The 13,441-nt window shown below is 39.2% G+C and overlaps 1 protein-coding gene across 9 annotated transcripts in view; it reads right to left on the reverse strand.

Moving 5' to 3' along the window:
- The window catches only part of LOC131952643 (sodium/calcium exchanger 3), a 158,978-nt gene that overhangs the window by 13,450 nt on the left and 132,087 nt on the right, over positions 1-13,441 (reverse strand). For 3 of the 9 annotated variants that reach the window (XM_059315395.1, XM_059315397.1, XM_059315396.1), the window contains 3 exons: positions 13,270-13,370; positions 10,549-10,638; positions 4,982-5,047 (listed from right to left, as the gene is read on the reverse strand). In XM_059315395.1, coding sequence (XP_059171378.1) covers positions 4,982-5,047; positions 10,549-10,638; positions 13,270-13,370 — 257 coding nt within the window. The remainder of the gene's footprint in view (positions 1-4,981; positions 5,048-10,548; positions 10,639-13,269; positions 13,371-13,441) is intronic. The other 6 variants (XM_059315404.1, XM_059315403.1, XM_059315399.1 and 3 more) reach the window with 5 other exon arrangements.

Consider the following 13,441-nt stretch of genomic DNA (forward strand, 5'->3'; position numbering starts at 1 on the left):
ACACAGACTGTGGGACAGACTGTGGTCATCAGACAGACCTGGACAGACTGTGGCCATCAGACAGACTGTGGGACAGACTGTGGTCATCACACAGACTGTGGGACAGACTGTGGCCATCAGACAGACCTGGACAGACTGTGGCCATCAGACAGACTTTGGGACAGACTGTGGTCATCAGACAGACCTGGACAGACTGTGGTCATCAGACAGACCTGGACAGACTGTCGTCATCAGACAGACCTGGACAGACTGTGGTCATCAGACAGACCTGGACAGACTGTGGCCATCAGACAGACTGTGGGACAGACTGTGGTCATCACACAGACTGTGGGACAGACTGTGGCCATCAGACAGACCTGGACAGACTGTGGGACAGACTGTGGTCATCAGACAGACCTGGACAGACTGTGGTCATCAGACAGACCTGGACAGACTGTGGTCATCAGACAGACCTGGACAGAATGTGGTCATCAGACAGACTGTGGGACAGACTGTGGTCATCAGACAGACTGTGGGACAGACTGTGGTCATCAGACAGACCTGGACAGACTGTGGCCATCAGACAGACTGTGGGACAGACTGTGGTCATCAGACAGACCTGGACAGACTGTGGTCATCAGACAGACCTGGACAGACTGTGGTCATCAGACAGACCTGGACAGACTGTGGCCATCAGACAGACCTGGACAGACTGTGGTCATCAGACAGACTGTGGGACAGACTTTGGGACAGACTGTGGTCATCAGACAGACCTGGACAGACTGTCGTCATCAGACAGACCTGGACAGACTGTGGTCATCAGACAGACCTGGACAGACTGTGGGACAGACTGTGGTCATCAGACAGACCTGGACAGACTGTGGTCATCAGACAGACCTGGACAGACTGTGGTCATCAGACAGACCTGGACAGACTGTGGTCATCAGACAGACCTGGACAGACTGTGGGACAGACTGTGGTCATCAGACAGACCTGGACAGACTGTGGGACAGACTGTTGGACAGACTGTGGTCATCACAGTCGTAAATAAAGCGTGAGTAATCTCTTATAAATTTTCTGGTATATTCTTAGATTACCAGTAGTCGCTCAAAATTTCAGACAAAATTATGTATTCGTTATAACACTTATATATATATATATATATATATATATATATATATATATATATATATATATATATATATATATATATATATATATATATATATATATATATATAATTCTGTCAAACTAACTCAAGCGGACTCAAGTTGATGTGTTTACATACACAAAGACGAACAGACAGACGGACAGGATTGCATAAGTAAATTTTTCGTGTTTGGGGGAGGTTGTAAAAATTAGTTAAAATCTCGATTTATATTTTTCGCAAGATTGCTATACATCCTATGTTAAAGTAGGGAGGTGTAAAACCGAGAAAACTCAAAATTTCATTCAATTTGTGTGCACGATAGTTACTTCCTAGATCTATATACGCTAAATATGAAAAAGTATTAAGACTCGTGTTTAACTATGTCGTTATTTAAACGTCAAAGTTTGCATTTCTGTACTTTACTGATACACTTAGGCTAGCAGCCCAGAAGTTTACTTTAATAGTCTCAAGTAGGCTTGCACGTTTTACTTGATCTAAATGACAACCGACACTCGATGTTTTTAATTTCTCGAATACGAAGTACAGAAAAAGTTTTGGAAACGTGCAAAAAAAAAGCGTTGACGCTTTACACCTCCCTGAGTCGGAAAAATTTAGTTTTTCAATTTTGTCTGCATGCCTGTCTGTGAACATGATAACTTGATTATGTTGTTGACGAAATTTCATATGGTATCAAATTTGTAGTTCTGTATCAACGTTTGAGCGATTCTCTCAAAACACAATAACTTGATTCCAATTAAAATAGGTGGATAAAATTGTATATAGATCTATAAGTATTATATTGTATGCGCATATTTTTGTTAAATTTTGAACGACTTTCGGAAATCGGAAGTGGTACTTTACTAAATTTCCGTGTGAACAATATAACTTGAGGACTGTTTCAGTTAGGTAGACGAAATTTCATATATAAGTATAAGATCTTATACTTATATACAAACTTATACAACAAACGGAAGTTGTACCTTAATCTATTTCTGGTTTCTAAAATACCGATAACGTGTGTGCCGTTTCTGTCAAATTTCGAGTGATTTTCGGTGAACGTAAGTATTCCTTGACGCTATTTGCTATTTCTTTTCTGAAAGAAGTATCACTTATTCCGGACCGATTTTTTCGAAACTTTTCACGTAAGTCTAGACTTGATGATAATGCACTGTGATATTAAATTTGGCTTAATTAGATGTTTAATTAATTTTAAAAATATCGATATTTCCTTTATAAGGCACACATTTTTGGTTTTATTTGACACACATTGTTATTTTCATTTGTTGCGCAATTCTTATTTCTACGCGACTCTATATTTATAAAATGTAATATGCGAGATCACTCCCGCTTTATTTATTTGAGCAACGTGATTGGGTTGGATGTGGGTTTTCAAGTTGATGAACTGTAGATATATTTGTAACACTACACGAGGTTACATTATCAAAAGGTTCAATTGGAACAAATGAATAGCTGACAAGAGATTTATTATTTGATGATGGATGATTATAATGTGAATGTATTGTAATTGGGTCGTACAGCGAAGAAAGAATTGTATTGCCACACAACCACGCCACACAAAACCACATGCTATTTTTATGCCAAGCTATTTAAAATTATCAACAACAAAAAGTAAACAAAGCCTAAGTGGTTTACCGGAAATGGGCCAAAAACAGACGCGAAATGTAAATATACAGGAATGTTATTGTTAACAGAATTGAGTCATATGAAATCTTATTTTGTGGAATTTTTCACGAATCAAACAATACATGACGAAATGGGTAAACAAAAAGTAAAATAAAATCATCTCTGTTAAGTGCTATGATGATTTTTGCAAAGGTTTATGTAATAAATAAAATAGGCCCATCGACTCGTGTATAAAGCTAACAAAGAGAAAAAGTGGAATGAATGGTTACACCCACAAATAAAGCCATCGTTTAGCCCAGCTTTAGCGCTCGCCGTGCCCATGTAAGCCGGTGTCACCACGCAATCTGCAGCCTTTGTTTCGTTAGATTACATAACTTTGCTGAGAGCTTTTTTAATGTTATGAGATGTGAGCATTCACAGAACCGTTTGTATTTTAAATTTAGCTGGGAGATTAGTTCTCTATGAGACGTAAACATTAATAGAACCGTTTGTATTTTAAATTTAGCTGGGAGATAAGTTCTGTATAAAGATCAATATTTCTCTATGTTTGTTAAATGTGTAAACAAACGAAAAGTCAACCAAACAGAAAGATCCAACAGCAATTGAATTCACCAACTTTAAAAAGTAACAGGACTACGCATAAATTATGTCAATTAAGGGGCAGTTAGAGAGATTATTTTTGTATTGAGCTGGTTGGAAAGGACTTACCTGCGGCTTAGTCAACGTACAAACGTACAGGTGTAACAACAGACTAACTTCTGATAGTCCGAACTTTTAAGCCTTCTTTTCGGCATTAGCCTCTCGGGGGGTACAGGTTTTACTCATTCCAATAGTCTACATTTTTGCAATAATTATTTAAACTTAGACTGTTTGCGGGTTTTGAATGACACTTTTTCTGGGAAATTCTTTCAAAATAAATTACTTTGAAAACTCTGACTTATTGAAAATATCATCAGGGTGTACATCTTACGTAACCGTAACATCTGACTATTGTCACACGGCACCAATACTAGCTGGACCCTTGACCACATAGTACACTAGCAAACAGTTACAAAGCGCCGTTCTAGCTATTCTATCAATGTTGGACTAATTCATTCATTGATTGCAGGTATTGACATAATTTATGCGAGCCATTGGGAGAGCTCGAGCCAGAATTCACACTCTTATTATATTCAAGGTATGCAGTACTGACACTCCATCATGTTTTTGTTTTAAGGAAACTTTCGGTATTTGTCTCGTGCTTACACATTAAAGAGCACGTCATACGACAACCTGACGACAGCCGCTAAACAAGACAATCAATGGACAGCAAAAAAAAACAACTATAAAGAAAGACTAAGAAACGACCAAACTACGAGACGACCAAACTACAAAACTACCAAACTACGTGACGACCAAACTACGTGACGACCAAACTACAAAACGACCAAACTACGTGACGACCAAACTACGTGACGACCAAACTACAAAACGACCAAACTACGTGACGACCAAACTACAAAACGACCAAACTACGTGACGACCAAACTACAAAACGACCAAACTACGTGACGACCAAACTACAAAACGACCAAACTACGTGACGACCAAACTACAAAACGACCGAACTACGTGACGACCAAACTACGTGACGACCAAACTACGTGACGACCAAACTACAAAACGACCAAACTACGTGATGACCAAACTACAAAACGACCAAACTAGGTGACGACCAAACTACGTGACGACCAAACTACAAAACGACCAAACTACGTGACGACCAAACTACAAAACAACCAAACTACCTGACGACCAAATTACAAAACGACGGAACTACGTGACGACCAAACTACATGACGATCAAACTACTTGACGACCAAACTACTTGACGACCAAACTACAAAACGACCAAACTACAAAACGACCAAACTACAAAACGACCAAACTACAAAGCCACCAAACTACAAAACAACCAAACTACGTGACGACGAAACATCGTGAAGACCAAACTACAAAACGACCAAACTACCTGACGACCAAACTACATGACGAAGAATCTTCGTGACGACCAAACTACTTGACGACCAAACTACAAAACGACCAAACTACCTGACGACCAAACTACATGACGAAGAATCTTCGTGACGACCAAACTACGAGCCCACAAAAAAAACCGTGACTTCTCACCCCGCTCTCCCGCCTAGAGTGAACCGCAGGCACACTCACCTCGTTTCGACTCACCTACACTCCTAGAGAAGGGAATTGAGAATCGGTGCAGCAGTGATTGCGGCTCTATAGGGGGTAAACACATCTTAATTTACATGCTAATCAAACAGTAGTGATGGCTCTATAGGAAGTAAACACATCTTAATTTACATGCTAATCAAACAGTAGTGATGGCTCTATAGGAAGTAAACACATCTTAATTTACATGCTAATCAAACAGTAGTGATGGCTCTATAGGGGGTAAACACATCTTAATTTACATGCTAATCAAACAGTAGTGATGGCGGCTCTATAGGTGGTAAACACATCTTAATTAACATGCTAATCAAACAGTAGTGATGGCGGCTCTATAGGGGGTAAACACATCTTAATTAACATGCTAATCAAACAGTAGTGATACATATCTTCGTTTACACGCTAATCAAACATCAGACCACTGTAGACTTGAAGTCTACTACAAACTGTAGACCAGCGTTTATCAACTTTTTTTTGGCTTATCCCCCACAAAGTCTTCAAATATTCTTACACCCCCCCCCCCCCCCTTCCCCCGTCTCTTATCAACCGTTATTTTTAATATTCAAAAAGATCGAAATATATACATGAGAAACCTGAAAGATAGATCACTGGAAAATTTATAGAAAGAACACTCTAAGTAAATTTAAAAAAAAAAATAACGTAATGGAGAACTAAAATTCATAACAAAAAATTAATTAAAATGAAAGATGGTTCAAAGTATTTTTATTTAATCTTTAATTAAATTATTTTAAAATGGTTGCGCTCGATGCTTAGCTATTTTATGTCATGGTCCAATTTAGTTACCTGAAGGCTTTAATTCCCCCCGTTTTTACTTTCTCGTATATACGAAGTATAGAGGAAATATTGTAATCGTGAAAAAAAGTCGAAATCGATATTTTCACAAATTTTGACGTTTTACACGTCCCTAAGTAGGAAAAACACAATTTTGCAATTTTGTCTGTAGGTCTGTGTGTATGTATGTATGTGTTTCTGCCAACACGATAACTTGAGTACTGTTACAGCTAGGTTAATGAAATTTCAAATCTAAGTATTATATCAAATTTGTAGATCTGTATCATCTTTTCAGCGATTTCCGATAACCGAAAATGGAACTTTTTCTACTTTCAATTTTTCAAAAGCCTAAAACATGAGTACTATTTCAGATAGATAAATGAAATTTAACACGTAAGTAAAAGATCTAATTCTCTGCGTTCTGTAAAATTTTCAGTAACTTCCTATGACCGGAAGTAGTAATTTACGCTTTTTCGATTTCGCAAAAAAAAGCATTTGAATTTATAAAGTACTAATAATATTCCATACAATTATACACATTTTGTTTGGCGTTCACATTGTGCGCACTTCTTTTTTTTCTATGAGATTCTATTCTATTTTTAAAAATTTAAGTAATTAAAAATGGATTTAAACTATTGTCTATTTCCCGAGTTGCCATCCCCCGTAGTGCCATATAAGAATGGGAGCCGGACGTTTTCCCGAAAGGACACTTGCCCGAATGCGACAAATGCCCGAAAGGACACTTGTCCGAATGCAACAAATGCCCTAAAGGACACTTGCCCGAATGCGACAAATGCCCGAAAGGACACTTGCCCGAATGCGACAAATGCCCTAAAGGACACTTGCCCGAATGCGACAAATGCCCGAAAGGACACTTGCCCGAATGCGACAAATGCCCTAAAGGACACTTGCCCGAATGCGACAAATGCCCTAAAGGACACTTGCCCGAATGCGACAAATGCCCGAAAGGACACTTGCCCGAATGCGACAAATGCCCGAATGGACACTTGTCCGAATGCGACAAATGCCCGAATGGACACTTGCCCGAATGCGACAACTGCCCAAATGCCACTTACCCGAAGGCCGTTTGCACAAAAAATGATAATGTTAGATAGTAAATAATATTACCGAATAGACTTCCTTATTAATCAATTGCAGTTTAAATTTTTTCTCATAAACACAATAGGCGATATTGCTACGCATAGTGGCCACCCCTGCCGCTAGGTGGCGACACGATGATGTAGGTTATTATCAAAGCACAACAATCAATAAACCTCTATCGACTTGACTCTATTTATCTATAATGGATAGCTTTTCAAGTGCGTTTTAATTATTTTATAAAGTGTATAAGACTGAAAAATTCCAGCAAATTGCTCTGTACCAAAGCGTCGTGGAAAAGGTGGACACTTATTCCCCAAAAATAAAGAGCTTCGTTCAAAATGGATCGCAGCTATCAGACGGGAGAAACCTGATCATGGCAAGTGGGAACCATCAAAGAAGTCTACTGTCTGTAAAAGACATCTTAAAGAAGAGGATTTTAAGAGTGATACCACTTTTGCAACAGGTAAATTTACCACCTAACTTAATTTACAATATAATATAGGCCTATCTAGAGATCTAGTATTGGACAGTATTAGTAGTAGATCTAGTAGACTAGATCTAGTAGTTGTCGTCATTGCATTAATTCTGTCTAATACTAGATATCTAGATCTAATTCTAATCATTCTAATACAAAAATATGGCTTAATATGGCCTAGGTGTTATATATATGCCAGAATCGTAACCCTTGAACAAAGTGTTGCCTGTAGTAATCCTATGACCAAGAGGTACTCTTAGTGTAATCACAAATCGTAGTCTTACATCTCTATCTAGACTATGTCTACTATTACCACACTATAATTAATATTAATAGTTATATTAATTGTATGTTACAATTTTTATTTCAGGCAATCCCAGATTTTTAAATGTTTAAAAAAGATGGCAGTGCCATCTGTTTTTGATTGGACAATATCCCCCAAGACACATGAAGTGGCCATAAAAAGAAGGCTATTAAAGCGACAAAAAAGGACAGAAACTGTGCAACCACACCAAAAGAACAACATTACTGTGGTGAAATGTGTCTTGGGCGAAGGATCAACAGTTGAATCGTCAGAAATGGTTGTGTGCAACCTAGACATTGGGGCTGAAGAAATTGTTGGTGAGTTCTGTGAAGACCCAGGTCCAGAAGTAATAGCTATTGGGTGCAGTAATACCACAGAAGATGAGACAAATGTATTAGAAGGATCAGTTAAACGTTATCTTTCATTTGAAAGGATAAAGGACAATGACAAACTTGTCAATCACTACACTGGCTTGGACAGTACAGCAACATTTTCACTGTGTTGTGGTCATTGGGGAGAGGGGTTGATAAATTAAATTACATTTATACTCAGTCTTGTGAATGTCTGTGTACACATGACTAATTTTTATTCATGTTAGTTAGATTAAGGCACCATTACCCTGTAATTGAACTTGCTAGAATGTTTGATATTTCCAGCATAAAAACAAAGTTGATTATATTTTTTAAATGTAGCTTTGATTTTTTTTTAAACTGAGACATTTCTGTAAAAAATTGTTACTCTTTATTAAATGTAAGCGACGGTGACTTTATATTCTTTTGATGAATGTTTTGAACACCTTGTTTAGCCGTCGTGTTGTGGTGGTTATACAGCACGTATGATATGGTGTAGGCGGCGCGGCGTCTCGCACAATTGAACAGAAGCGCGTTTGTTTATCTTGTTATGCTTAGCTTGTCTGGTAACTATTTCACAACAGAACGAGGCGCGGACTAGGCAGCGAATTTAAAAACTAAAGGTAGTCACATATGTTTGATCTCCATTTAATGCACCTTGTTTAAACAATGTGTTAAAGCGATTAGTTAATAAAGAAAGCAAAATTCGTTTTAAAATCCTGAGATATAATAGAAGGGTATTTTTGTCTTATTTCTTAGATGAAAGAGAAAGTATGTCTCTACACTTTATACAGCAAATACGAATTAATTAAGAATGTCTGAGGGGTAAGATAATAATATAATATTATTTCTTTTCTTTCTTTTTGCGTAAATATGTTTTGTTTATCAACATTTAAAATTTAAATTCATTACGAATGATTATTTGGTAATATATAAATATAAACATTTTTCGGGCAAACGGCCTTCGGGCAAGTGGACTTAGGGCATTTGTCACATTCGGGCAAGTGTCCATTCGGGCATTTGTCGCATTCGGGCAAGTGTCCATTCGGGCATTTGTCGCATTCGGGCAAGTGTCCATTTGGGCGTTTGTCGCATTCGGGCAAGTGTCCATTAGGGCATTTGTCGCATTCGGGCAAGTGTCCATTCGGGCATTTGTCGCATTCGGGCAAGTGTCCATTTGGACGTTTGTCGCATTCGGGCAAGTGTCCATTCGGACATTTGTCGCATTCGGGCAAGAGTGCATTCGGGAAATCGGCCTTCGGGCAAACGGCATTCGGGAATTTGTCGTATACCCATAAGAATATTCGAGAAAGTTTAGGGGAGATCACTGCCGGTTTATTTATCTAACTTTTTTTCATCAAACATCTCATCTTACTTTTTTAAATCTTACATTTTTATCATCGTTAAGTCCCTAACATTTTACAAAATAACGTTTGAAACCCTTCTTGTTTGGGTACATCAGCTTTGACCAGTGGCGTCCCTAGTGATTAAGTGAGGCCAGCCCCCCGCCCTACCCTAACAGCTACACCTCTGGTATTTGTCCTAGGTTCCACCCTACTAGTGACTCATGTTCTAGACTCTGCAGGGGTCTCCAAACTACGACCCGCGGGCCGGATGCGGCCCGCTAAGTCATCTGATCCGGCCCGCGGAGATTTTTTTGTCCAAGGAAAAATCGTTTGTTGGTGATGGCTGAGGAACTTTGCCCAGAAAAATCAAAGACATGCCTGGAAGAAACTAGCCCCCGAACTGAAATTTGATAGTTAATGCGGCCCTCGGGCTGAAAAGTTTGGAGACCCCTGCCAGACCAACAATTGTGTGCTTCTGATGGAGGCTATATATATTGTCATATAAGTCTAGCCTGGCTTAAGTCAGGAGAACTAATGGAGTGTGACTTAAGTCAGGAGAACTAATGCAGTGTGACTTAAGTCAGAAGAACTAATGGAGTGTGACTTAAGTCATGAGAACTAATGCAGTGTGACTTAAGTCAGGAGAACTAATGGAGTGTGACTTAAGTCAGGAGAACTAATGCAGTGTGGCTTAAGTCAGGAGAACTAATGGAGTGTGACTTAAGTCATGAGAACTAATGGAGTGTGACTTAAGTCAGGAGAACTAATGCAGTGTGGCTTAAGTCAGAAGAACTAATGGAGTGTGACTTAAGTCAGAAGAACTAATGGAATGTGACTTAAGACAGAAGAACTAATGGAGTGTGACTTAAGTCAGGAGAACTAATGGAGTGTGACTTAAGTCAGGAGAACTAATGGAGTGTGACTTAAGACAGAAGAACTAATGGAGTGTGACTTAAGACAGGAGAACTAATGGAGTGTGACTTAAGTCAGGAGAACTAATGGAGTGTGGCTTAAGTCAGGAGAACTAATGGAGTGTGACTTAAGTCAGGAGAACTTAGGAGAACTAATGGTTACGTTTCAAAACTCACCAGAAAAACAACTTCAAAACAATGAACAGAACTGTCTGTAAGTTTTTGGGTTGGTTCAAATAAACAGAGAACTGAAATCTGGGTCTTCCAACTCACCGATCGGGCGAATTTCATCTTTCGTATCATTCTGCACTGAAAGACGTAAATAGAAGATATCTCGCAATTTTCCCCAAGCAGGTAGTTGTCCTATGTTAAAATTAAAGCAGGGCTTATGTGCGTGGGAAAGAGCATGGTGTATTAGCGCACTATCGGCGACATCAAAATTCGTACGTTTTGATATCTTTATTTCAAATTCACTTACAGAAATCATCATCTAATGTGCGAAGTGGGAGGAGGGGGGGGGGGTAATACTATATTTTCTACCCCTGAACTTTCGATGACGTGGCGTTGACCTCTGCATAAATTAGCCATCGTTTATCGGAAACAGAAAACTGAGTGTGACATAAGGTCCGTATACCATTCTGGTCTGACATTGGGGCTCAACCAACTAGACCAGGGGTCGGCAAACTTTTGATACGCAAGAGCTAAAAGTTACAATTTACAAAATTTCCCAGTTTTTAAAGAGCCGCAATTTTTAGTTTGATTAGGGTTAGGTAAATAAATTTGATTTGTTATTTAATTTAAATAGCTTTAAATATGAAATAATATTTATTCATATAAAAGCATAGACATGTTTTGGCAGAATAGTAAAATTAGTAATCAAATAATATTATTCTAGGACTATCTCAATCCACTTTAGAAGCTGTTAATTTTAATTTATTTTTTCATTACGGATATCACCGGCTCAAGAGGTGTCTCCCATTAGCCAGTCAGGCCTCAACACGGCAAACGCCGACTAACTGGCTTGGATATCGGTTTGAATAACTTGCATCGTACGCTTCTATCCTTCGGTTTTTATCAGGCTTATCTTCCATCCCACTGAACGCAGGGTAAAGTCGTACCCCACCGTCCAGTAAAAATGTAATTATATAACTATTAATTTTTGTGCAAGGAGCTGAAGAGCCGCATGTGGACGTCAAAAGAGCCGCATGCAGCTCGCGAGCCGCAGGTTGCCGACCCCTGAACTAGACACAAGAAGTTGATTGCTCTAGTGAGATGCATATTTCTAATTAGTAATCTAACATAGGGGGGGGGGGCTTGGCCGCCCTATTGAGGCTTTCGTGTCGGACAGCCTTGCCTTGGAGCGTGTAAATTATTCCAGGTTTTCAGAAATTAGTCCTCACGATAAAATACAAAGCAAACTGTTCGGCTATGGACTCCAAAAACAAAGCAAACTGTTCGGCCATGGACTCCAAAATACAAAGCAAACTGTTCGGCCATGGACTCCAAAATTAGTATCTTCTAACAGGTAAACTGGGAAGATTGTGTAGCTTTTCTCATATTGGTATTTGTAAAAATATACAAATAAAATAGTATTTCTTTGCCCACTGACAAATCGACTGCGGGAATGTGGTTAAAAAACATTTATATTGTGTTTCATTCTTAGAAACGTCATTATAATTGAACTCTAAAGAAACAAATAAAACAAGTACAAAAATAATTATAATAAGGTTTTAACTGCAATAAAAAGTAGAAAATACCATAAATTGTCTTTAAATGTAATAAGAATATGGGTTAATCTCTCCCGAAACACTTTTACACAGTTAGGGGTAATTGTGAAAGTGGTTTTATTATGGTATATCTGCTGGTTAGTCTGATGGTAAGTCTAGTGGTTAGTCTGATGGTAAGTCTAGTGGTTAGGCCGATGGTAAGTCGGTGGTTAGGCCGATGGAAAGTCTAGTGGTTAGTCTGATGGTAAGTCGGTGGTTAGGCCGATGGTAAGTCGGTGGCTAGGCCGATGGAAAGTCTAGTGGTTAGTCTGATGGTAAGTCGGTGGTTAGGCCGATGGTAAGTCGGTGGCTAGGCCGATGGAAAGTCTAGTGGTTAGTCTGATGGTAAGTCGGTGGTTAGGCCGATGGTAAGTCGGTGGCTAGGCCGATGGTAAGTCTAGTGGTTAGTCTGATGGTAAGTCGGTGGTTAGGCCGATGGTAAGTCTGTGGTTTGGCCGATGGTAAGTCTGGTGGTTAGGCCGATGGTAAGTCTGGTGGTTAGGCCGATGGAAAGTCTAGTGGTTAGTCTGATGGTAAGTCGGTGGTTAGGCCGATGGTAAGTCGGTGGCTAGGCCGATGGAAAGTCTAGTGGTTAGTCTGATGGTAAGTCGGTGGTTAGGCCGATGGTAAGTCGGTGGCTAGGCCGATGGTAAGTCGGTGGCTAGGCCGATGGTAAGTCGGTGGCTAGGCCGATGGTAAGTCTGTTGGTCTAATTATAAATATGCTGGTAAGTCTCAAGATAAATCGTATGCTAAGTCTGACAGTGAAGTTGATACCAACTGTTATTTCTATGAGCAATGGAGCTAGGGATGAAAGTAAAAAACAGTAATTTTTGTAGGGGGGGGGGGCACGCGTCATCAAATGTTTAACAGATCAATCTTTTACGTCGAATCGATATTGTGTTTAAATTAACTTTAGTACCGATGAATTCTATAACAATAGCACGTTCTAAGTAATATAACAATAGCACTTTCTAAGTGCTATAATAATAGCACTTTCTAAGTACTATAACAATAGCACTTTCTAAGTACCATAACAATAGCACTTTCTAAATACTAGACAGTTTCATTTACAATGTACACTAACAGCTGTCCTTCTAAACATTATAAAAACTGCATTGCGAATGACTCTAACAGTTACACTTTCTATGGACTAGACAGTACTATGTACCATAACGTCATTGTCTATGCACTATAAAGCTGTGCTAAATATAAAGAAGAGTACCTACCCGTTTCTTTCTTCTCCAGTATCGGATCGCCCAGTACCAGCGTGAAGGATTCCGTCTTTTCGTATTCCTCATCATCAACAATCTTCACTCTGATGGTGTGCCTAAGGAGAGAGGTGGGACACGGGTCAGTTATGTGATGGGGAGGGGGAGTGGAGTGCACGGCTACCGACCC

Source organism: Physella acuta, unplaced genomic scaffold, assembly GCF_028476545.2.
Source record: "Physella acuta isolate Inbredline_101_S28 unplaced genomic scaffold, ASM2847654v3 ptg000883l, whole genome shotgun sequence".
Lineage (NCBI taxonomy): Eukaryota > Metazoa > Mollusca > Gastropoda > Physidae > Physella > Physella acuta.